General features: G+C 43.8%; 1 protein-coding gene across 2 annotated transcripts in view; it reads left to right on the plus strand.

Moving 5' to 3' along the window:
- The window catches only part of Hacd2 (3-hydroxyacyl-CoA dehydratase 2), a 91,312-nt gene extending 76,490 nt beyond the window's left edge, over positions 1-14,822 (plus strand). The window contains exons 5-8 of one of the 2 annotated variants that reach the window (XM_047564773.1): positions 3,913-4,034; positions 6,333-6,511; positions 7,750-7,890; positions 11,849-14,822. In XM_047564773.1, the coding sequence (XP_047420729.1) occupies positions 3,913-4,034; positions 6,333-6,511; positions 7,750-7,868 (420 nt within the window). In that variant the 3' untranslated portion in view covers positions 7,869-7,890; positions 11,849-14,822. The remainder of the gene's footprint in view (positions 1-3,912; positions 4,035-6,332; positions 6,512-7,749; positions 7,891-11,848) is intronic. The other variant, XM_047564774.1, reaches the window with a different exon arrangement.
- Positions 14,823-22,966: the final 8,144 nt, after the last annotated feature.

The following is a 22,966-nucleotide window of genomic DNA, read 5'->3' on the forward strand; positions in this document are numbered from 1 at the left end:
GTTTGTTTTTCATGCAATCACTGACCTTAATAGACAGGAAGTTCCCACTTGTTAAAATATTCCCAACTCACCAGGCGCGGTGGTGCACACCTGTAATTCCAGTGGCTCAGGAAGCTGAGGCAGGAGGATCATGAGTTCAAAGCCAGCCTCAGCAACTTAGTGAGTCCCTAAGCAACTCAGCAAGACCCTGTCTCTAAGAAAATACAAGAAAGGGCTGGGGACATGGCTCAGTGGTTAAGTGCCCCTGGATTCAATCCCCAGTACTAAGATAAAGTGTGTATCTATACATATTTTTATTTGTGTCTGTGTATATGTGTGTGTATATATGACCTCAACTCTGGCTTTTATAGAGAAAAACACAAGTTGTTATCCAAATTAAGGGGCCTTAATTCTGCACATCCCTGTGTTGGGACTGAGGAAACCAAGTGATGAAACATGAATCCTTGCAGTCCTTACCATCAAGAGAGAAAAATAAGTAGCCAGGGAAATATTCCCATCATACCCATTCAGCAGTCAGTAGATCTTTTCAGTTATTCTCTCCTCTCTTTGTTTGTTTGTTTGTCTGTTTGTTGAGATGGGGTCTTTCTATATTGCCCAATCTTAAAATTAAAGATCCAAATGATCCTCTTGCCTCAGCATCATGAGTAGCTGGTACTACAGGTGTATACCATCACACCTGGCCTCTGCCTTCTTTGATAAAGGCAACTTTATCTCCCCACCCCCCCCACAGTATGGGTATTGAACCCAGGGCATTCTACCACTGAGTTACACTCCCAGCCCTTTAGCTTTTAATTTTGAGATAGGGTTTTGCTAAAAGCAAATTATTTTTAATAAGTACTATTAAAGTCTCTACTCATTTTTTCCCCTCAACTAAAAAAATTTCAGCTCTTGGAGCTCATCAGCAGAATTCCATGCCTTTTCCATGTACAGGTTATATATGTATTTTCCTTTCCAAGGAATAGTAGCTGGAAGCCCATAGCCTACCATCCAACTCTGTTATTAGTCAGCTGGTTCATTTTATAGGTTTTCATTTTGATCTAGGCATTTCACCCCCTGTTGATTTTATCCATTAGTCTAAGGTCCATGGTATCCTTTTACATATTATAAAGTACATCTCTTCCCTTTTCCAGGGTAAGCTCTACTAGTTCAAGGGGTTTTACAATAGACTGTGATCCCCTAGGTGAGATCTAATCTGTTTACAATTCAGTTGGGAGGGGACTACAGTTTCACTGGGGTGGAACACTGCTTGTTTGCTTGCTGGTTTAACAGCCCCATCATACCCTGTTGGCTCCTGTCAAGCTGATGGCTCCACCAAAAACTTCAGATCTCTTGGTTTCATAAGCCAAGATCTTCTCCATTCTGCTTGGAGTCATTTTGTTGTTGTGAAATCATATATAACTTTACATTTAACCCTGTTAAATTGTATTTTACTGTTTTAAAAAAATATTTATCGTGGTAGAATAAACACAATATAAAATGTTCCGTTTTAACCACTTCCAGGTGTGTGGTTCAGGTGTGTTGGGTGCATTCCCATTGTTGTAAACTGTCACTGCCATCCATCTCCAAAACTTTCTTCATCTTCTCAAACTGGAGCTCCATACCAATTAAATAATAATTTCCTATTTTCCCCCACCCTAGCTCCTGGCAGCCTTCTGTCTCTACTTTCTGTCTCTGAATTTGACTACTCTAGGTACTACATGTGAGTGGAATCATACAGTGTTTGTCCTTTTGTGAATGGCGTATTTCACTGAGCATAATCTTCAAGGTTCATCTATGTTGTAGCACGTGTATGAATTTCCTTTAAAAGACTGAATAATATTCCATTGTGTATAAGTATGCTACATTTTGTTTATCCTTGCATCCATCACTGGCTACTTGTGTTGCTTCTAGCTTTTGACTGTTGTGAACAGTGTTGCTGTAAAAGTGAGTGTATAACTATCAGTTTGAGTCTCACTGTTTATAACTCATTCATCACATTTTGCTCCTGTTTTATATTATTAGATAATTATCTGCAAATCAGATATAATTGACTTTATCCAAGTTCCCTCATGATAACAGTGATGCATTTCTTATTGATCTGAAGTCATTATTGCATAAAATGGCCATTCTCCTCATCCATAGCCTTTTTAAAAGACTTGGGACAGGATCTTCAGAGCTGTGCTCAGAGAGCAGACTCAGGTGAAATGAAAATTGCCCAAGTTCATCAGTGAAGATCAGGTCCTAAGTTACACCCAAGCTCTAGGCTGGGTCACGGTGGGAGTACGAGGGGTTTTATGTTTATTACCTGTCTACTTTAAGGTCACTAAGACTACATGGAAATTATTATCAGGCACCAAGAAGAAGGGAACTGAGCCTTGTAGTGACCTGATTTGTATTCCTCTGCTCCACAAATATTTATTGACCTCCTACTTGTGAGAAGCATGAAGTGCTTTTGGAAAATAAAAAATAGATAAAACATACCCCATACTTTCAAGATGGCTTATAGTACAAACTCCTGGTGGAACTTCTTGTTGCATCCCAGAGGCCTTTAGACAAGGCTTCAGTCATTCCTATAAAAATATCACCTTCAGATGAGGAGGACTACAGAATACACACACAGAATGCCTTGTGCTCCAGATTTCTGTGTTAATATGGACAGATTTTTGAGCAAGGGTTTGTGGACAGACTGAGAAATCTCAACATGAAAGCTTTAAAGTTGTTTAGCTTTTGCTTGACTTTGGCTAAATGAAAAGCACCAGGAAAACAAAAAGCACTCTTGCTCTTGACAGTATAAAATTCTTATTATTTTTAGAGAATAGTAACTGTGCATTTATGAAATTCTTTGTCAGAGCAATTTAGTTAATAGCTATGTAAATGACTACTTATTTCATTGTGTAGGTGGATCGCTCCATGTACACTTTCTGAGAAAGAATATAAGTGCTAAAAATCATTAACACTGCAGATGGAAAGAAGCAAAAGTTAAGGCTGGACTGCCTTGCTTTTGCCATGTTAGGTGTTCAGGGTAAGGCAGAGAAAATCCATCTTGGGAGAGTTGTTCAGTTTTCCATGTAGGCTTTCTTATTCTCATCCAGTTCGTGGACTGCTTAGGATGCCTGGGAACCAAAGTGAATTGCCGCGCAAGGTTGTTTCTTACTATTGATTTTCAAGCACAAACGATCATTGTAATCCCAGCTAGGATGAGATGGGGAGGTACTGGAAGTTAATGCCACAACTATAAATTCTCATGCAAGGGAATATCTCTTATAAAACCCCTAAGGGGCATTTTTTTTTTTAATTATTGTTTTTTCAGCATAAAAAACAACTTCAGAGGAGGCTGGCAGTGGCATAGTTCTGGCTGTAGATGTGATCATGAAACCTCTGTAATCATGAGGGAGTTAAGCCAGGCCTCATCTCAGGAAGAAGCCTCCAGTGGGCCAGTGTCTGCAGCTCCTCCTCCTCCAAGTTCATTCACCTCAGTGAATGAGCCTCATCTTTAGCTCTGCTCTAATTATTACATTCCCCTTCTTTGAAATGTCCTTGGATTCCCAGTTGTCACACAAATCACATTAAAATTCTTGGTGATGATCCCAAGCTTTTTGCCAATTTGCCTCAACCTTCCCTGTCTAACTACTTCTGAGTCCCATTGCATCAGTTCACTGCGCCTGCATCAACTAGCAGAGGGGACCACGGCTCATCCCTTTCCTTCCCTGTGCCTCTCACTTGTTGATGAACTGAGTTCCTTATCAGCTGGCTCCATACAATGACTGTCACAAGCACATGTGCCTTCACTTGGCAAGCCCTTTCTATGCTGGCCAGGGCCATTGAGGGCAGAGACCACTGGCTGTCAGCTGGCCCCAGCCCCCAGCCCTGCTCATGGTGAATGCTCCAACCCTAACGCTTGTGTTCACTTTCACTTGTTTCCTTTTCCTTCAGGTTCAGAGTGAAGACAGCGTCCTCCTGTTTGTTATTGCCTGGACAATCACGGAAATTATCCGTTACTCCTTTTATACATTCAGTCTATTAAACCATCTGCCTTACCTCATCAAATGGGCCAGGTAAAAAAGTACATGCAGGGAAGACAACTTTTGAAATTATCCATCCTACATTCGCCCTTTATTGCATAAATATTGCCTCCAAGTTTCTAAAAATAAAATCGTATGAGACAGAGGTCAGGAATAAATCTAGGCTGTGCATTTTACCAGGAAAAGGGTCTTGACTTTGATTCATAGAAGCACTGTCCTGGAGTCTTTACATTTGACCGTAAGTCATCTTTATTGGGATCAGTTCTTTTCAGTTGAATTGCTCAGTAGAGAGTTGGAAAATAGCTTTTTTTTTTTTTTTTTTTTTCATTGTTGCTCTATCAAATTTTATTGTTTGTTGATGAACGTCTACCATTATGGGGTTTTTTGGGCCATGTCCAGTTAATTCTCCCAGTCTCAATTTTGCCAAGAAACTAGGACTCTTAAATTAATTATCAGTGAATAACAAACATTACATGATAGTATTAGCTTATCAGTTTTATTTTGTTTCAATTTTTTTACAGTTAATATTCATTATGATGCAGGCAAAAAGCTGACAGTTCATCTGTTTATCTTAACTAATCCACAAGACAGTTGTAAGCAGTTTTCTGAGTTAGCAAAAGACAGGGGGATAGCGGGTGTCACAAAGCTAAAGGATCCAAATTGTACTTGGAGCCAAAATTATTCTTTTCACAGAGGAAAAACAGTGGCTACTAGACAATGTATGAGCTCAGTGATTGAATTAGAGACATAATCCAGTTCTTTCCAACATTTCAAGTATGAGAACTCCTTTATTTGTATTATCTTTTGCAATAAACATGTTTTTTTAGGAAAGAGGAAAAATGGGAAACACAGTAGCTACTAATCAGCCTACACAGCCATTAGGAAAGCTGACCACTGGGCTGCAGATGTTGTAGACCAGCCCCTGATGTTACTACTGGGGAAAGATTTTTTTTCTCTCTCCCTCTCTCTCTCTTTCTCTCTCTCTCTCTCTCTCTCTCTCTCTCTCTCTCTCTCTCTCTCTCTCTTTCTCTCATTTTATTTTTTATTTTATTTTATATTTTTGGTACCAGGGATTGAACCCAGGGGTACCTAACCACAGAGCCACATCCCCAGCCCTTTTTATATTTCATTTTGACACAGGGTCTTGCTAAGTTGCTTAGGGTCTGTCTCTAAGTTGTTCAGGCTGACTTTGAACTCAAAATCCTGTCTCAGCCTCCTGAGCCACTGGGATTATAGGTGTGAACCACAACACCTGGAGAAAGATTGTCTTGCCCATTTTTCTTCATGACCTATGGAATATTCTTCCTTTTCCTATATCCTCCTTAGTGAACTAAGTTGGCAGTGGGTAATGTCTTCCCTTCATCCTTAGATTTTTCAGCATAGTTTTCACACCTGGAAGTTTGGAATCTATTGTTCATTAGAAGCCACAAACAATTCAAGGTGTTTTAAAGCCTGATCTGTAATACTTATTCCTCAGAATGGTTTCGAGGTTTGTTCCATGGGGTGGTAACTACTTTCTGAATTCTTTTGAAATGGAGAACTTTTCTTTTTTTCTTTTTGGTGCTAGGGATTGAACCCAGAGGCACTTTACCAATGAGCTATACCCCCAGCCCTTTTAATTTTTTATTTTGAGACTGATTCTCACTAAGTCACCCAGGCCGGCCTCAAACTTGCAGTTCTTCTGCCCCAGCCTCCTGAGTAGTTGGAATTACAGGGTATGCCACTGCATGACCTTTTTATGGAAGTATTTAAATTGAAAAACTGCATACTAACCAAAAGCCATTATTTATTTTTTAATGTTAAAATTAGCATATACTTCATTTTCCACAATAGTATGTACAGACATTTGGAAGGTAGTAAACATGTTTGATGTGTTACTTTTTTCAGTTCACAGACCAGACTTGGCATATGTTCTAGGAACTCCTAGACAGCAACATCTTCCTCCCAACCCACTCTGAATCCCCCAGCCTCACTCCTTAGCCCACAGGGCGGAACCCTTCACTGTGAAGCTTGACTTAGTTCTCTGACTTTACATCTGGCATTATCTTAGTTGTTCTGAAGAATTATTTATTAGCTAGGTTGACTGGACACATTCATTTTGTTTTAAAACATTCAGAAACATATACTTACTGTTGACCTTTTTCAAAAGTGGAATTGTAAAACCTGAAGTCAGACAGTAGCTAAATATAGAAACAGTAGGAATATAGAGACAGTAGGAAATATAGAAACAATAGCATGCTAAAAGACCGGTTCCGATTGGAGGGGTGAGGAGCACATCTTTTAGTAACTCGGGCTTCTGGCCTCAATTACAGATATTTTGTTTTGTTTTAGGTACACACTTTTCATCGTTCTGTACCCCATGGGAGTGTCAGGAGAACTGCTCACAATCTATGCAGCTCTGCCCTTTGTCAGGCAGGCTGGCCTGTACTCCATCAGTTTACCCAACAAATACAACTTCTCCTTTGACTACCATGCCTTCCTGATTCTGGTCATGATCTCCTACATTCCAGGTAAGTAAATAGTTCTGCATATACTTATTTATATTTTAAAATTTGGCTCTACAGTAACTAGAGTTGGATGTCTTTGATTGTCTTTGCAGCATATCCAAGTAAATGTAAATTTAATTTATTGGGAACATTTTGGGTTTTATTGAATGCTGACTGTCAAAGGGAATTTTCTCTAGTAGTATTTGAATAAAGATGAGCCCTTCTCAATACAGCTGCCAAAATGCAGCCCTTCTCAGTGTGTGGGTTTGAAACACTGAATACCAGGATAGATTAACTATGTACGGGGGAGGGGGAGTACTGAGCAGAAAGCAAAAGAGCTATTAAAGGCCTTACTTCGATTTTATTTTCCTGTCTCTTGAGAACTGCTTATTATGGTATGTGAAAAACATTGTGAAAAGATTTTTGCATTATTTACTGTATCAAAATAGGCAGTCTTGCTTCATTTTAAGGTAGTTAACTGGAAACCTAGAAACAAATAACAAAATAGAAACATTTCTTTCCTACATTTCTCATTTTCTTGTTGAGAACCCAAACCTTCTGAATAGGACACAGTGTTCCTTCAGGATGATTTCCAGTTATTTTAACAGTATTGCTGGAGATTTAAATATACAGGAATCAAATGTGCCTGTGAACATAGTAGCAGAGAGGAAAAGTCATGCTTGAGGTTCTGTGAGGATAGTTCTGTCTGCTGAAGGTTCTGGTGTCCATTTGTCAGTCCTGAGATTGATTCATTGATTCCTGCACACCAAGGATGTCTAATGCTAATGTTTCTTCTCAGTTGGCTATTACTGCAGCCATTGTAACTCTGAATCTTACCTTAGTCTTAAAGGATACTGTAGTCTCCTCTGCACCCTAGGTTAAGTTCAGACAGGGATGAATTTTTCTTCAGCCCACAGCATTCTCTGAACAAATAGTCTTAACAATCACAGGCAACATGTTTGTGTTCCTCTGTGGAAAATTGCATTTCATGCATTGTGAGAAAAAAACCTACATCCAGACTTCATGTGAATGTTTATCTTGGAGAAATTCTTGGACACGATCCTGCTTCATGATTCATTTTCCAGTCTTTATTCATTATCAAATCCTCCTCTCTAGTGCTAGAACCATGCAGCTAAAGGCCATCTCTCATATGTAAAAGGTAGTTGATTTTCACTCAAAAAGCAAACATGGAAGGGTCTCAGAGTTAAAGTGATAGAAATGAGCATCGTTTTTCACTTTCTCTCTTTTCTCTCTCTCTTTAGAGTTTCATTTTCCTGTCTCTAGAGCAGCAGTGCACAGCTGCAGTTTCACCACACTCAAGAGTAGCACTGCTACTCCAGTGGGCACCACAGGGTTTATTTCAGTTCAACATGGCTTTTGAATGAATAGAAGATATGTACCAGGTTGGCAAACTGGGAAAGGGAAGGGAGAGTCTTGCAGACTCACTCCCATAACAGCATGCTTCCACACTGACGGAAACCAGGGGTGCCAACCTCGGAGTGCCTGAAAGATGTCCAGGCATTCTGAGAAGGAGGCCTTCATTCCAGAAACAGCTCCCAGCCAGCCTAAATCTGTCTGCACCTGCTAATCTTTTTTGTGCCCTGGTGGTCAACCTCTGCCAAGCCTTTTACCTCTTCCCTCTGCCCTCTTTTTTTTTTTCTCTCTTTTAATAATGTTATTGTATTTCTTTATACCTTTATTTTAGTTATTTAATTTATGTGGTACTGAGAATCAAACTCAGTGCCTCACACATGCTAGGCAAGCACTGTACCACTGAGCTACATGCACAACCCCATTGATGCCCTCTTGATGTAGTGACAAGGCTGGTCAGGCACAGGCAGCCCTCCGTGATGATAAGATTCCTGAAGGAAAACATAGCTAGTTCTGAAGAATTTTCCTTCTTGACCTTGAGAGATAGAGAAGAAAGAGAGCAGAGACCTCAGGGCTACCTGTCTTTCAGAGAAAAGGGCAAGACTGTCCTCCCAAGCAGAATTCTGCAATCTCAGCCCCTTCCTCTTTCCAGTCTCAGCCTCCTTTTGTTAAGAAAACTTGACTTGGTTAAAGTCTAACATAATTTTTTAAAAAGCAGCTTAATTCTTAAAGACCAGGAAAAAAAGGTGGATTTCAAATACAGATTTAAAGATTCCCTCCAAATCCCTGACTCCCACCTAGGGACAAGATGACAGCCCAGATGCCTCTTGTGCAGCAGATCCCCACTCATGTATGTTGGCACTCACTGTTTTCAGTAGTTCAGGTTGTACGTATTGAGGCTGGTTTGTACAGTCCATCCCTGCCAACTACACATTTCTAACTTTCCGGTGCTTTGTATCTCTCAGAAGAAAGTGCAGAGCAAGGTTGCTGTTCACATGCAATTTCCTTTAGCAAAATTGGTTTTCTTTCTACAACTTATGGTTCTTTAATCTTTTCTGATTGGAAGTAGATGGTGTGCATGTATTATATCAATAACACTTTTCCTGCATGGTCCTGATTCATTTTTGCACATGTACCTCAAATTGTGGCCCAGGAGCCTGGCCCCAGGAGTGTTCTTGCACTGGTGTTCCCTGGAGTCCCTGGCAAGGTGCTTCTGCCTGCTCTGCTTCGGTTGCAGTACAGTACAGCATGTGCCAGACTCCGCTGATATCGAAGTCCTGTCGACATTTTGCCCCCACATTGGTAAAAATTGGTTACAGAAATGGACGAAAATGGTTGAGAAACACTGAGCAAGGTGGAGACACCAAGAAGCTGGCATTCTCCAGGTTGCCAGTGACCATAACCATGCCTCGCCCACAGCACACAGAAACAGGCGCACACACACACACAGCAACTGTCCCCTTCTGTGCGTCCCAAATTTGGAGAGCAAAAGGTAAATTCTCAGTAGCTTGTTGCTGGATTAAGATTTTCCAGTGGTCCTCGGCATAGCCAAATGTAGTTAAAGGTAGTGGCTGTGTGTCTGAACGTGTTTCCAGACAGTATTGTGGAGGTGGTGTCAAAGCTCTGCCCACCCAAGAAATCACCAGTAGAGGGCTAGAGAGAGCCCAGGTACCCCAGCCCCCGGCCTCTTGCACACACTCCTTTCCCTCGGGCCCCAAGGAAGCCTCAGGAGTTGTAAAAGGAAGAAGGAACCACAGCTACCCCCACTATGCCATCTGACCCTGCAGACAGCTGCTGTCCTTGCTTTGGGAATGAGGTATTCATCGTCTCACTGTAAGTGCCCCTGAGGACCTAGTGAAGGGTTTGCAGGTCATCCCCCTCCCCTGGACACTGAACTAGCTGTGAGGCTGCAGCCACCCTCTTGAGGGTATTGTGATCACCAACATGAGCAGTGAAGGATTCCGCAGCATGCCCAGCTCACAGCGATTTCCTCTACTAAAGGAAATCTAGAAATGTGACTGGACCCACATTTTTAAATGATTACAATTAACATCCTTTATGGTTTAATTATATCTTTACTTGCAGTTTTTAGATTATAGAGCTTGTCAAGTTTTCTGGCTTTTGTACCAAAATAGGCCTATCACTGTTAAATTATCTGCATGTTCTGTCTTTTCTTGAATAACTTCCTGCCTGGGAATAGGGAGGGGAGGGGAGGGGAGTGGATGGCAGCCCTGCCAGCACCCCGGCTGCCCTGCAGCTCATCAGCGCTGACACGCCCACTGATGTCCTAGAGTACTCTGGGAGGATCGTTTGAAATTTGGCCAAGTTGGAATCCACTTAAGAAGGAAGAAACTGCCCAGGGAGAGTTAGCAGTAGTAGAAAGTACCTCCCTCCCAGAATATAGGTTACTATCTAAAAAGTAGATACTGAAGCCGTTGGGAAGGGGAAGCCATCTCAGCTGGAGTTGCTCAGTTACCGAACCCCAGTTTATAGTTACTGAAAAGGTCAGGGTGCTCCAACGGGCATTTCACACCTAGGACACTAGACCTGTGGAGTGGGCTGGTCTTAGTTGGGGACTGTTCCCTGTTGCATCCCTGACCCACATGCTAGATGCTAACAACACCCCCGCCATTTCCATACAGTCTCTAAGAAGACCACTCTGTTCATTTGAAAACCAGTACTTTTTTCACATATTCTATGAGATGACCAAGAACAGAAGGTCTAGTAACTAAGATACTGACTTCTTTTCTCCCCCTCCCCCTCTCCCTTCCCCCTTCCCTTTCCCCCTCCCCCTCCCTTTTTTCCCCCACCCCCAGCCTTCCCAGTCCTGGGAATTGAACCCAGGAATGCTCTACCATTGAGCTACATCTCCAGCCCCTCTCTTTAAATTTTCTCATTTGAAATAAGACCTTGAATTGTGATCTTCTGTCTTAGCCTCCTCAGTAGCTAGGATTACAGGCATGTGCCACTGTACCTAGCTCTGACTTGCTTTTTTTTTTTTTTTCTAATATATATTTTTAGTTGTAGGTGGATACAATACCTTTATTTTATTTTTATGTGGTGCTGAGGATCGAACCCAGTGCCTCACGTATTCCAGGCGAGTGTTCTACCAACTGAACCACAATCCTAGCCCCTCTGGCTCACTTTTTTTTTTTTTTTTTTTTTTTTTTGGTGCTGGCTATTGAACCCAGAGTGCTTTGCAAGGCAAGCACTCTACCGACGGAGCTATCTCCCCAGCCCCATCTGGCTCACTTTTGATAAGGACATTTTCTACATCCAAACCTGGCTGAATTGTGTTCAGATCAAATGTTATAGCCACTCCCCCTCGTCAGTCGTTACATTAAAAGAATAGCCTTTCTCAGGAAGTGCTTCTGAGATCCCACCTCCGCAACCCCTGAAACAGTCTGGGCTAGACTCAGGTTCAGGAGGCTAGAGCCTGATCCTGACCCTGTCGGTGAATTCCTGTGAGACCCTGGGCAATTTGCTTACCTTCTCTGTGGCTTAGATTCCTCCTCTTTGAAGTAGGAATAACTCAAATCAGTAGTATTTTTCACCCAGTTGTGAAATTAATCAGAATAAATGTGAAGAGGATAGAAAAGATTGTAAAGAATGTTATTTGGCAGGCCTGGGGGTACAGCTTAGTGGCAGAGTACTTGCCTAGCATGCTCCAGGCCCTGGGTTCCATCCCCAGCAACACAATTAAAAAAAAAAAAAAAAAGTGTGCTTGGCAACTCTGTGGCATCTCGATTAATGCAGTGACTGTAGTGTCTGTCGTTCTTCTGTACCATTCTTGCTTCCTCTCAGCTAAAGAAGGAAAAGATAAGTCAGTGTTTTTCTCCCCTTCCCCCTGCCTCCTTCATAACCTTCCTTGGTTGCTGGACAGAAAGTCAGAGGAGATCAGACAGGAGCACACATCTGTGCACTTGAAGTAGGGCATGCAGTCTTTGCAGTCTTAAACGATCTCCCTAACCAGTTCTTCTTTTCTTTCAGTTTTTCCCCAGTTATACTTCCACATGATACACCAGAGAAGAAAGATCCTGTGTCATACTGAAGAACACAAGAAATTTGAATAGTTCCTGCTTTCTGCACCCCCCCAACCAAACTTTTCAATGATCAAAAAATGCTGCAGACTTTTTGAGTTCCCAGTACGTTTCATAGAATATAAGTAAGAACTATTTTTAAAATACTAAAACAAAACAAAAACCAAAATCCAGTGTCACATGGGCCTGGGATTTTATAAAAAAAAAAAAAAAAAAAAAAAGAAAAAAAGAAAAGAAAAGAAAAAAAAAAGGCTGTTACATAAAATGTCCTGGCTGGATTCAGCATGCTCTTCCAACCAGAAGATCCCAATAGTCATGATGGCGCTAGAAAGAGATTTGGCATTTTATCTCCTCTATGTCCTTCCTGTATCTGGTAAATAAAGGTCTGTAACACTAACTACTTGAGAGTTACAGTCTGAGCATAGAAGTTGCACCAGCTGACTGCCCAGCTGGCGGTGGAGTTCAGTTGCAGTCTGCAGTGTTTCACATTCCCTTCTCAAAGTGCTTGACTGCATGCTGGAAAACTATTTGTATTTTTGAAGCGGCAAACTTTGTTCTCTGGAATGCTCTGAAGTTATGGCTGGGACCTAGCTCCTCATATCTAGTGAATGAATTATAAAACGTATATGCCTGTGAAGCTTTGGGATAGTGCCCATAATCAGAAAATCACTAGAGCCCTTTCGTTTGTTTTCAATTGAGTCATTACTGCCTGCCACTAAGAAATGTGCTTGAATTTAATAAGTATGTGTATATTGTAAAGAACCTAACTTACCTGGAGCTCGGCCTCAATCTTGTTTTAATAAATGAGTTCTCTGAGAGGTAAAACTCAATAGCTAGTAAGTGACAAGTACCCTTCCCGGTACTGTTTGCAGAGCACCTCTGAGTAATGTATCTGCCAATAGTTGTTCTCATTTATGGATTCGAAGCCCATCTCGTCACATCGGAGCAGGGAGTCTGTTTTTAAAAGCACATGGAAGGTGTTGCTCTGGAAATGTAGTTTGGAAAAGTGTTCAGGAATGGCTTTTTATCCTGTTATTTTATTTTTAAAAGTTTTATTCACTATTCTGTTTAGATAATTTGCCTAACTATGGTCCTGTGTTAATTCCCAACAAGTTGTCAATTCAGAAGCGGCTCATGTTCTCCGTGGGCAGTCCTGAGCTAAAAGCAGATAATCTCCTCGGGTTGGAGCATCCACAGAATAGTTTGGTCCTGTAGACAGTGCTGTGTCTTCATGCTATTTAATTGTTCAACCATGCATTAAAACTTAAGAAAGGGTTTGTCACATTTATGAATGAAAATGTAAAGCCCAAGATTAGATTGTAAACACAGCTTAGATTATAAACATGATATCTTTATGAAACTGTTTTTTCTTCTTCATTTTTTCTTCTTTTTTTAATTGTTGATCTTTAAAAGTTTAGCTTAGGTGAATAAGTGTCACTTAAAATAGAATTGTTAATATCAGAAAAATGTCATAATTTAAAACTAAATTTTTAAATGCTTTTTTTCATAAAAGCTTAAAGATCTCATGTGGGCAGGTGTGTAATAAATTATTTTTTAATCAAACATTAAAATTCTGCTTCAAGTCAACACTTTTGAGTGTGTTGAAATTAGATCTACTCTTGTACATGTGGGAAAGATTTTTTTTTTAGTGCTTTTTCTCTCTTCTTACTTTTCCAAAATGTATTTCTACTGTAAAAATAGCATCAACCTGGGTATTATATCAAGCTCATAACTGGATTTTTTCAGTTGTTTTGGGGGTGGTTGCAGAAGGTGGGGTGGAAAGTACAGGTTTTCCAGCATTGCAGGACGGGAGTTTCATTCAGGTCTATTATCATTTGTCATAATTTATGGAAAATATTGTGTTACATACAGTGGTATCACATCAAACTGAACCTTGGCAATGAGGATGCAGCAAACAACTCCCTTTTCAAAAAGGGTCTCAAGCCCTGCGTGTGTTTTGTGCATCAGCATTTCAAATAGTTAGGCAGATAAGTAAGGCGCTTCGTTGTGTCCTTCAGTGACCTCTCTCAGTAACTTTCTTTTTCTCCTAACACGAGTTAATTTCTCCTTTGAAGTGCTGTTCTTTTATAAATTGAGCACATCCAACCCCACTAGATGTCACATCTTCTTATGAAGTGTGAACAAGGACGGTGATGTTTGGGGGATACTCTGTCAGACTTAACGGTTTCATTTCAGTGCATAGTCAAAGACACCATCTTCCCAGTGCCCCCCTCCGTTGCTGTTGCAGACCCCCCTCTGGGGCCTCCTCTGGCCCAGAGAACTCTTTGAGGTGCACGGCAGCTTTATGGACACAAGCTGCTGATCTGTATCTTGCTGTGTTCCATTTGCTAGGGTTGGGATCACATGTCCCCTCCACTGTCAGAGGCTCCATAGGGAATGAAGCGCTGTCCTCCTAGGTGAGGATGTGCCTCTGAAGGAAGCTTCAGACGGGAAGGAAGGTGCAGAGCCCAAGAGGCATATGAGGAACGGGCCCTCCTGTTTCCCCTGCTGTGTTGGTTATGCGTTTCTAATAAAAGGCTGGTGTCGATGTGGTCCAAACTGAGCATTGTTTTCAGTTCTGAGTTTCAGATAAATCATTATAAAACATCAAATTCAACATACAGTGCTCCTTTGAAATTTGGGTAAAAAAAAATTATACAACCAGATATAATCATTTTGTATTTTTTCTATGTTGTGAAAACCAAAATTGTAATTTTATAAGTCTTTGATTCACTAAAATTATATAATTTAAATGTATTTTTTGTATATTTAGAAATAAGGAGTTCAAAGACTATGCTTAAACTTTCTATGCATGCATTTGAAAGCTGTTTTTATCTGATAATGTTAATGTAGTAATAAGTTGTATTCATAAAATACTGAACTGTGTTGCATTTCAAAATAAATTGGTGTGTGCTCTGCCTGGATTTGACCTGAATGCAGTGTTTCAAGAATGTGGAAGTTTCAGTTCTGTTACGGACACCAACTCTTTCTTTGACAATTTGAAATCTATTTCTGCTATTTGTAATGGTTCTGAGCTTACAGGAAAAATAGACATAAGAGATTTCCAGAAAGTCATCCTTCCCTGCCAGTCTGCAAGCTTACCAAGTCAGTCTGAAAGCTTTCTGCAGAGGGATAAAAGGTATTCCTCCTGTAAGTAACTAATCAGCAAAGGGTGGAGAGCCCTTGTCTTAGAATGAGGTTTTTTGTTTTGTTAGTTTTGGGGTTTTTTTATTTTTTGTTTTGTTTTGTTGCTGTTGTTGTTCTTGGTACCAGGAATTGAACCTGTGGGTGTTTAACAACTGAACCACATCACTAGCCCTTTTTTATTTATTATTTTGAGACAGGTTCTTGCAATATTGCTTAGGGTCTCGCTAAGTTGCCAAGGCTGGCTTTGAACTTGGAATCCTCCTGCCTCAGCCTCTTGAGCAACCAGGGTTACAAGTGTTCAACACCATGCCTGGCTGGGGGAGGGGGTTTGTTTTGCATAACCTTTTAAATATGAGTTGAGTGGGGAGATACTGTTGTCCAGCAGTATTCATCTTTTATGAAAACTAGATGTAGTCAAGTTCCAGTACCTCACCCTCAAAATGCCTCCTAATCCAGAATGTTTCTAGATGCTAACTCACTGCCAAGCTCACAGAGGTGGTGGAAGGTCCCTGGTAGGTTATTCACAGCCGGGTCACTTCTGACCCTCCAGCTCTAGAGCCATTTTCTTCCCCTCACAATGTTTTCATGTGGTGGGCACTTTCTAGTTACTTCTCTGGGTGAACCGCCTTTACAGCAGCACCAGGCTCCACCTGCATGTTCCCAGGCTTTCTCAGAGCTTTTGTTACCATTGCCCAAGAGTGTGGGAACATCTGCCGTCATCCTAAACGCTCTGCTCACAGCCTAGGCCTCCCCGCGCGGCAGTCAGTACCCCTCTCTCCATGTGCGGTCGGTTCCCTTTCACAGGTAGCCTTCTCATATATGAGAAGTAGGATTACTGCAACTGAAACTGAGTAACAGATGGTCACATTCAGAATCAAGGCTACCCAACAAATACAACCTTTACCATCTTAGGGTGGTAATGAGAAACCAGGGCTTTTGGATTTGTCATTGTCCTATTTTGTGGCAATTATGCGTACTATGTTAACATAAGCCTTAGCCTGGAGGAACTACCATTGGTATAATTAAGAGACCCACTGTTACACACAGCATTCCAAAAATACCACTATGTTGTTCTGTTCCTTTTAACAAGAATGAAAACTAGCTTTGCAATTCCTCATATTATTTTTTTTAAATCCCGGCCTCACAAATAGGCTAGCTCATTGTCATACAGTTTAGTAGTGAAGAAACTGTTCTAAGCAACTATTACCAAAAATAGCCATACCTATTAACATTTCCCTGCCTGCACTGAGAACCAGAGTCAGAAGAGAGAGCTATGTAGTTTCTCAAACAACACTTTCTCTTAAAACGTGTGAGGGATTAGTTACTTTTTTTTATTTTGGGACATATCCTTAGTGTTATGGGGGCAAGCCTTATCACCAAAAATAATCTTTTCCTGCCAGTTACTGTGGCACACACAGTAATCCCAGTGACTCAGGAGGCTGAGGCAGGAGGATCACAAATTCCAGGTCAGCTTCAGCAACTTAACAAGACCCTGTCTTGAAATAAAAAACAGAGGCTGGGTGCATAGCTCAGTGGTAGAGCACCCCTGGGTGCAATCCCCAGTACAAAAAAAAAAAAAAAAAAAAAATCTTTCCCAGAAATTTCACAAGTCATCTTATGCTGGGAAGTCCACATTTTGTACCCCCTAACTCCAGAGCATGCACTTATTACCAAGACATTGCTTTCACATCTGTCTGTGGCCTTGGATGGATGCAATTCAGATGCTTTTCCAGCCCCGCTCGGTTAAAGCCAGGAACGCCATTTCTGTCTCTGCGTTGTTATAGCTGGGCCTTCCCACTAGGGGGAAGCACCTCCCAAGTGATCTGGACTTTGGAAGCTGAAAGAGTTTGGAAAACAGCGTCAGCCCAAGGACGCACAGGGGCAGAAAGGCACACTAGTGATAATTAACCACGAATCTGCAGTGTCCATATACAGCAAAGGTAAGTTTTAAAGCACATTCTGGAGGAGTACAGGAAATAACACTTTTTTTTAGAGCGAAGCAGCCTCAGTACATGCGTTGAGCCCAGTTTTCTCGCTGTAGCACCCTCCCCAATGCAGAGCCTGCAGCCTACTAGGTTTTGAAAAGCTGAGAGCTTTTGGAGCAGGCTCACAAAGCAGGTGTTAGTTCTCTTCTTTAGTGGAGAGCGGGCTTGTTAATATTTAAAATGTCCAGGGAGGTCAGTTCCCACTCTTATTCTGTCTCTGGATATTTTTGGAGGGCCGCCTTGGGCCATGAGAAAATGTCAGGCCACCTTATAAGGCGGTGTCTGGCCCGGAGAATGTCTGTCTGCAGCGTGTTCAGGACACTCTGGACTTGAGTTAACTTAGCTCTTGGACTGTGGGTTTTCTCACAGATTTAAATGCTTCTCTCCATGCCTTGGGTTATTCTCTTTAACAGACGAAGAGTCTTCCTCTAGAGATAGCTGTTTAAATGACAGCCATGTTGAACCTATCAAATAGATAACCAAGGGGCTATGGAAACAGATAATGTCCATCAATCACAGCCAGCTCTCAGTGATGATGGGCATATGGGAATGTTAGCGAGAGATCTGTGATTTAAACACTGAAACAAAGTTCTTCTCCTGCTAACTTTACAATTTTTAAATACATGAATGCAGCTTGAATCTCCAAAAGAGGGGGTGCTGTGCAGTATTTTCCAAATCTCTTTTTCACTTTTATCCTTGAAATACATCTGTGGGGCTAAGGCTCCTTGAACTCACCTTGAAAAATACTTTTCTGTTGGGCGGCAGCTTTCCCATCAGGCGATGTTGACCATCCAAGGGAAGAATGAGAGATGCAGGCTCAGCCTGGGATCCAGGAAGAGTGCCCCTCGCTTCTAAGGGTTTTGTATATACCACCATCGTCAAAATGTAAATGTATTGCTAAGTTAAGAACCTAAGTATCAGCCAGGCACATGGCCTGCGCCTGTGATCCCAGGTAAAAGGCAGAAGGATCAAAAGTTCAAGGCCAGCCTGGACAACTTAGCAAGAGCCAGTATCAGAATAAAAGAGTCCTTACTGTCATGTATGACTAATTAGAACAAATTTTTTAGAAAGAGGAAAAAAGTGGCAGAGTTGGATTCAGTCCTCAGTCCAACAAACAAGCAAAACAGGTGTCAGCATCCCCGGATAGAGTGTGCCATTTGCTGCTTTCCAATGGCTGCAAAATGTGACCACCTGTGAAATTGTCCATATGAGCAAACCAGACTGGGACCAGCAGCCCCTATGGTGCCATTAGAGCCCAAACCAGGATCAACTCCCTGTACCTCATCATGGGGCTGCCTGGCACCTTGTTCATGAGACCCTTTAAATGCCATCCTCCTTTAGGTCTGACTTATTCTCAGTATTCTCAGAATACTGTTTCCTGTTTTACAGAAAATAGCCATCCCCTTCAGTGTTTTGCTACCAAATCTATCAACTTGCCTGTCCCGGACTCAACCTTTGCCTCCTTTTACAATGGAAGAGGTGATCCTTTATCTGCCCTCTCCTCGAGATCTCCCTCTATCACTGCAGTTCTTTCTCTATACTTCCTCTTTGCCGGTTCTGCCCATCTTGACCTTGACCCTTGTCCCCCACCACTCCCACCTTTCTCCTGTGCTCTGGAAGAGTTGGCTGTAAGCACTTCCATCACCTGCCCTTCTCTTCCTCTCACTCCAGCCTGACTGACTGTACTGTTCCAGGTCACTAGTGACTTCCTTTTTATGAAATTCAATGCATACTTTTTAGTCCTTGTCTTATGGTTGAAAAGGGGGCAGTCTTGCTGGATATAGAAATAGTGGCATGGTTTTAGAGTCATCTGGGATGGGGCAATACACAATCCTGGCCCAGGATTCTCAATACCTCTGTGCATCCCCAGTGAAGGTACACAGAATCAGTGGAAGACAAGAAAAAGTGTTATGGTTGACTGTGTCTTGAGCCCAGGGTAGAGTTCTGGTTAACTGAGAAGAAACCCAGAACCAACGATTTCATGAGCCAGTGAGGGGTAGTGACTGAAGGAAGCTGGGTCCTGCTCAACTCACCCCACCTTGCTCCATCCACCCTGAGCCCCTCCATCCCAGCGCTCAGGTCTTAACACCTGTGATGGCGAGAAGGGCTAGTCCAACACCCCCCACCCCCCCACCCACCCCGCCCCCAGGAAGGAGACACAGATGGAGTGTCTGTGCCACCACGCTTGGCACAAAACTGGCCTTGGCTGGCAGAGGCCTGCACTAGGGGGGACAGGAGAGCATCCAGGGACAAGGAGAGCAGCCCTGCTGCACTCACCACTTAGGACTGGAAGAGACGTTAGAGAGCGCACACCCGTGGATGCAGCCTCTTAATTCCATCGACTCACCTCATCCCACTAGCAAATGGAGCTCCATCAGCATCTGACTCTGAACAATAAGATCAGCATTGCTCTTCCTCAGGGAGGAGCAAAGACGTGCTGGGGAAATGGAGAGGACCTCGGATTCCTTCCCAGGAAGCCAGCGATCCTTCCTTGCCAACGCAGCCGTCCTTCTTGACGTGTTCTTTTTTCTCGCTAGCCTGCTCTTCGGGATTTCTCCTACCTCCTAGGCCAACTTTTCTCAGTCTCTTCTGCCTACCATCTAAGAAAATTCAGAAGGTGAGGCGGCAGGCGCCCACGCCCCGTAAGGCCCTGGCAACAACCAGCGGGTGCTGCCTGCCCTGGATGGAGTGCTAGGCGGAGGTGCGCTCAGACCCGCCTGCGCCACAGCCTGTGTCTCCTCCAGAGCTCCCTCGCCATCTCCACCAGGGAGTCCTCCGCGCCCTGAGCTCAGTCCATCCGGGATGAAACTCCCCCTCCCCCTCCCCCGCCACAAATCCTCCTTTTCTTCCTCTTCCTCTTCTCTGAATGCCCCTCATCACCAGCCACTCTATCCTTTAAGTACCCTCTCTGCGCTGTAGTCGGTTGCTAAGTAGTGCTGATCCTATCTCCTGAGCACAGATTGAGTCTACCTGCTTCCTCCAGCGCTCTCCTGCCTCCCGTCCAAGCCACCGTCTGGGTGGGAAGACAGCAGAGCCCTCCTCCTAACCTGCCTCTCAGCTGCCCCTCTTCCCCAGTCTCCACACAAGGCAAAAAAAAAAAAAAAAAAAAGAAAAAAAGAAAAAAGAAAGAAAGAAAGAAAAAAAAAAGGCCGTCGAGTTACACCCCCAGTCCTTTTTATTTCTTTTTTTAAATTTTGAGACAGGGGCTTGATAAATTCCCCCGTCTGGCCTTCAACTTGTGATCCTCCTACCCCAACCTCCCAAGTAGCTGGGATTCTGGCATTGAGCTTCAGTGGTACATAAGCTTGAAAAAGTCCTCCCTGGGGGTGCTCACAATCTTGACAGGGAAGCAGGTAAGAAAAGACGTGATGAAGGACTCTGATGGAGAAAGGTGGCAAGGTCACAGAGTGATGTGGCAAATGATTAAACTGCAAGGACCTACTAAAACATTTTTCACTATTTATCTGAAATTCAAATTTAACTGGCCTCCTGCTTTATTTATTTATTTTCTGTGCAACCCTGGCACCGTGGAGACATCCAGGAAGAGCACCAGAGCCAGGCTTGGATCTTGGGCAGGCACGACAGGGCGGTGAGGCTGCAGCCACAGCAGAACGAAGGACGAGAAGGAGTTAGCCAGGTGCGGGGAGAACGAGCCTCCTTGAGGTGGAGGGACTGTGCCGATGAAGGCCAGCAGGTCAGAACCAAGCACCTAAGGACCTGCTAGACTTTCAGGGTGGGGGCAGCAGAGGGGCTGGAGACATAAACTGGCACAGCTCAAAGAAGGTCTTTGGATCGTGGGTCATGTTCCAGAGTCTGGGCTTCACAGCAGAATCGACAGATTCTGAAGGCTTGCAAACGGGAACACCAGATTCACGTGTTTGTTCTGGCCTGGGCTGGTGGCACACACCTGTAATCCCTACTACTTGGGCGGCTGAGGCAGGAGGATTGCAAGTTCAAGGCCATGAGTAACTTAGCAAGAGACCTTGTCTCAAAACATAAATAATATAAATAAATAAGTCTCCTAGAAGCTGGCTCCTGAGAGATTTTTAGCACTCCCTGAACCTTTGGGACAGAGTTTCCCCAGCAGCACAGTGAATGCTGAGGGAGGACAAGATCCTGGCGGCTCCACCTCCTGGGTTCTAGATTACAGCCCCCTGCATGACTGCCTCTGGTCTGAGCATGAAGCAGGTGGGCTGAGCTCCAGGCTTTCCCCAGACCCAGCTTTGTCCCCAGGCATTGTCATTAGCAAAGCTGCTGGCGGCTGGGCTCTGCTTACACACGGTTCTTACAGGCCTGCAGGTTGCTTATCTGCCACAACCCAGGAGCAGAGCCCCCTGCTCAGGGCTGGCGGGACAGGAGGCCCAGCCAGGGTTGCAGAGGTGTGTGCAGGTGCCAGGGCATCTCAGAGAATAGCTGCAGCCCATGTTCTTTGGGTCTCCTCTGCCTCCTCTCCCCAGCTGTTCTGAGCCTTGCAGCAGGCACTGAGCACTGCAGCCGGGGCTTCACCTCTGGCCCAAAGCAGGGAGAACATGAGCAGCCCCACCAGCCCCATGGGACGCTGTCCCTGCCACCAAGTCCCAAGCCCCATCCCTCCTCATGCTCAAGGGAAACCCAACATATCTGAGCTAGCAGGGGCCTAGGGCAGGCGTTAACACCTCCAACCTCCATTACAGAGTCAAAAACTGGCACCAAGAAGGAAGAGGGCCATGGCTGGCAATTGGCAGAATGGGACCACTCATCATACCCCTGCCCCACAGCCTGTGGGACAGCATGCAGGGCACTTCTGGGGGTTCCAAGTAGGAAATGTTCTGCTCCTCCAGGGACCTGAGCTTCACCCAGGGACAGCAGAACTGCAGCTGTGCATTTTCAAACTGATTATGGAATTGGGGACCCATCCAGGCCCTGAGGAGGAGGATGTAGATACTGCCTATACCTGGAAGCTTGGAGAATACAACATGGGGTCTCTTGGCCAGGCAGTCCTGGGGTAGGGGTGCTGAGGGGAATGGGAAGGGGATGTCTGCCATGGGCTCCAGCAGGTCCCTCTGGAAGTCCTGAGCTTGTGCAGCTGAGCCTGGACCTGTGAAGGTTTCCCTGGGTTCCTACAAGTATTTACCCAGGAGTGGAATAAAGCCAAGCTCCCTGCACCAGCACCCCACACCCATCCACCTCCCCACCCCGCAGGGAAGCAGAGCATGGGAGGCAGCCCACAAGTTTCAAATCCAAGGGCTTGCCCAGCCTCCCGCCATAAATCTCAACTCCGAGCTAGGCAGCTGTTTGGCTTGGCTGGTATATTTAGAAAAGTCAGGCTCTGGTTGCTCCTTGCTCCCTTAGAAAGTGTGAACTGCACCCATCACATGGAAATGTGATTCACTTCCCAGCAGAGAGGCTGAGCGCTTCGCCCTGCCTCCCGGGCCCTGTCTGCATCCCTATCCTCCTATCTTGTTTTATGTCCCTCTGTGGGGAGCTGAGGGCCCCCGGAGAGAACAGAGAGCTGGCAGAGTGTCTCCATGGCCAAGGGCAAAACGTCCCTTTTACATTTTGGATAGCAATGATTTGATCCTAGCCTCTTCCCTTTCTCTCTGAAAATCTGGATGTTTTCTTCCTCCAGACCTCAGTTCTCGCCCCCACACCAACACACGCTCTTCCTCCTCAATCTGTAGACGTCCTGCACCAAATTTCCATCCAGTGGTGAGACCCTCACATAAACAGGAGCCATAAACCAGCGGGTGCACACAGGTGGCTGGAAGGTTTATTTGTTTCTAAAAGGATCTTTACATTGTTCTGGTTACCAGCCTTTTAAAATTAAGAGAGTCCACATTTTAAAAAATTAATTTCCTGCTTCTCTTGAAAAAAGATGAAGAGTTCCAGCAACCCTGGGCCTCATCCCTTCTTCAGGTCTTCACACAATCACGGGGACTGGGCAGAACTGCCCCCTT

This window comes from Sciurus carolinensis, chromosome 9, assembly GCF_902686445.1.
Source record: "Sciurus carolinensis chromosome 9, mSciCar1.2, whole genome shotgun sequence".
NCBI classification, from domain to species: domain Eukaryota; kingdom Metazoa; phylum Chordata; class Mammalia; order Rodentia; family Sciuridae; genus Sciurus; species Sciurus carolinensis.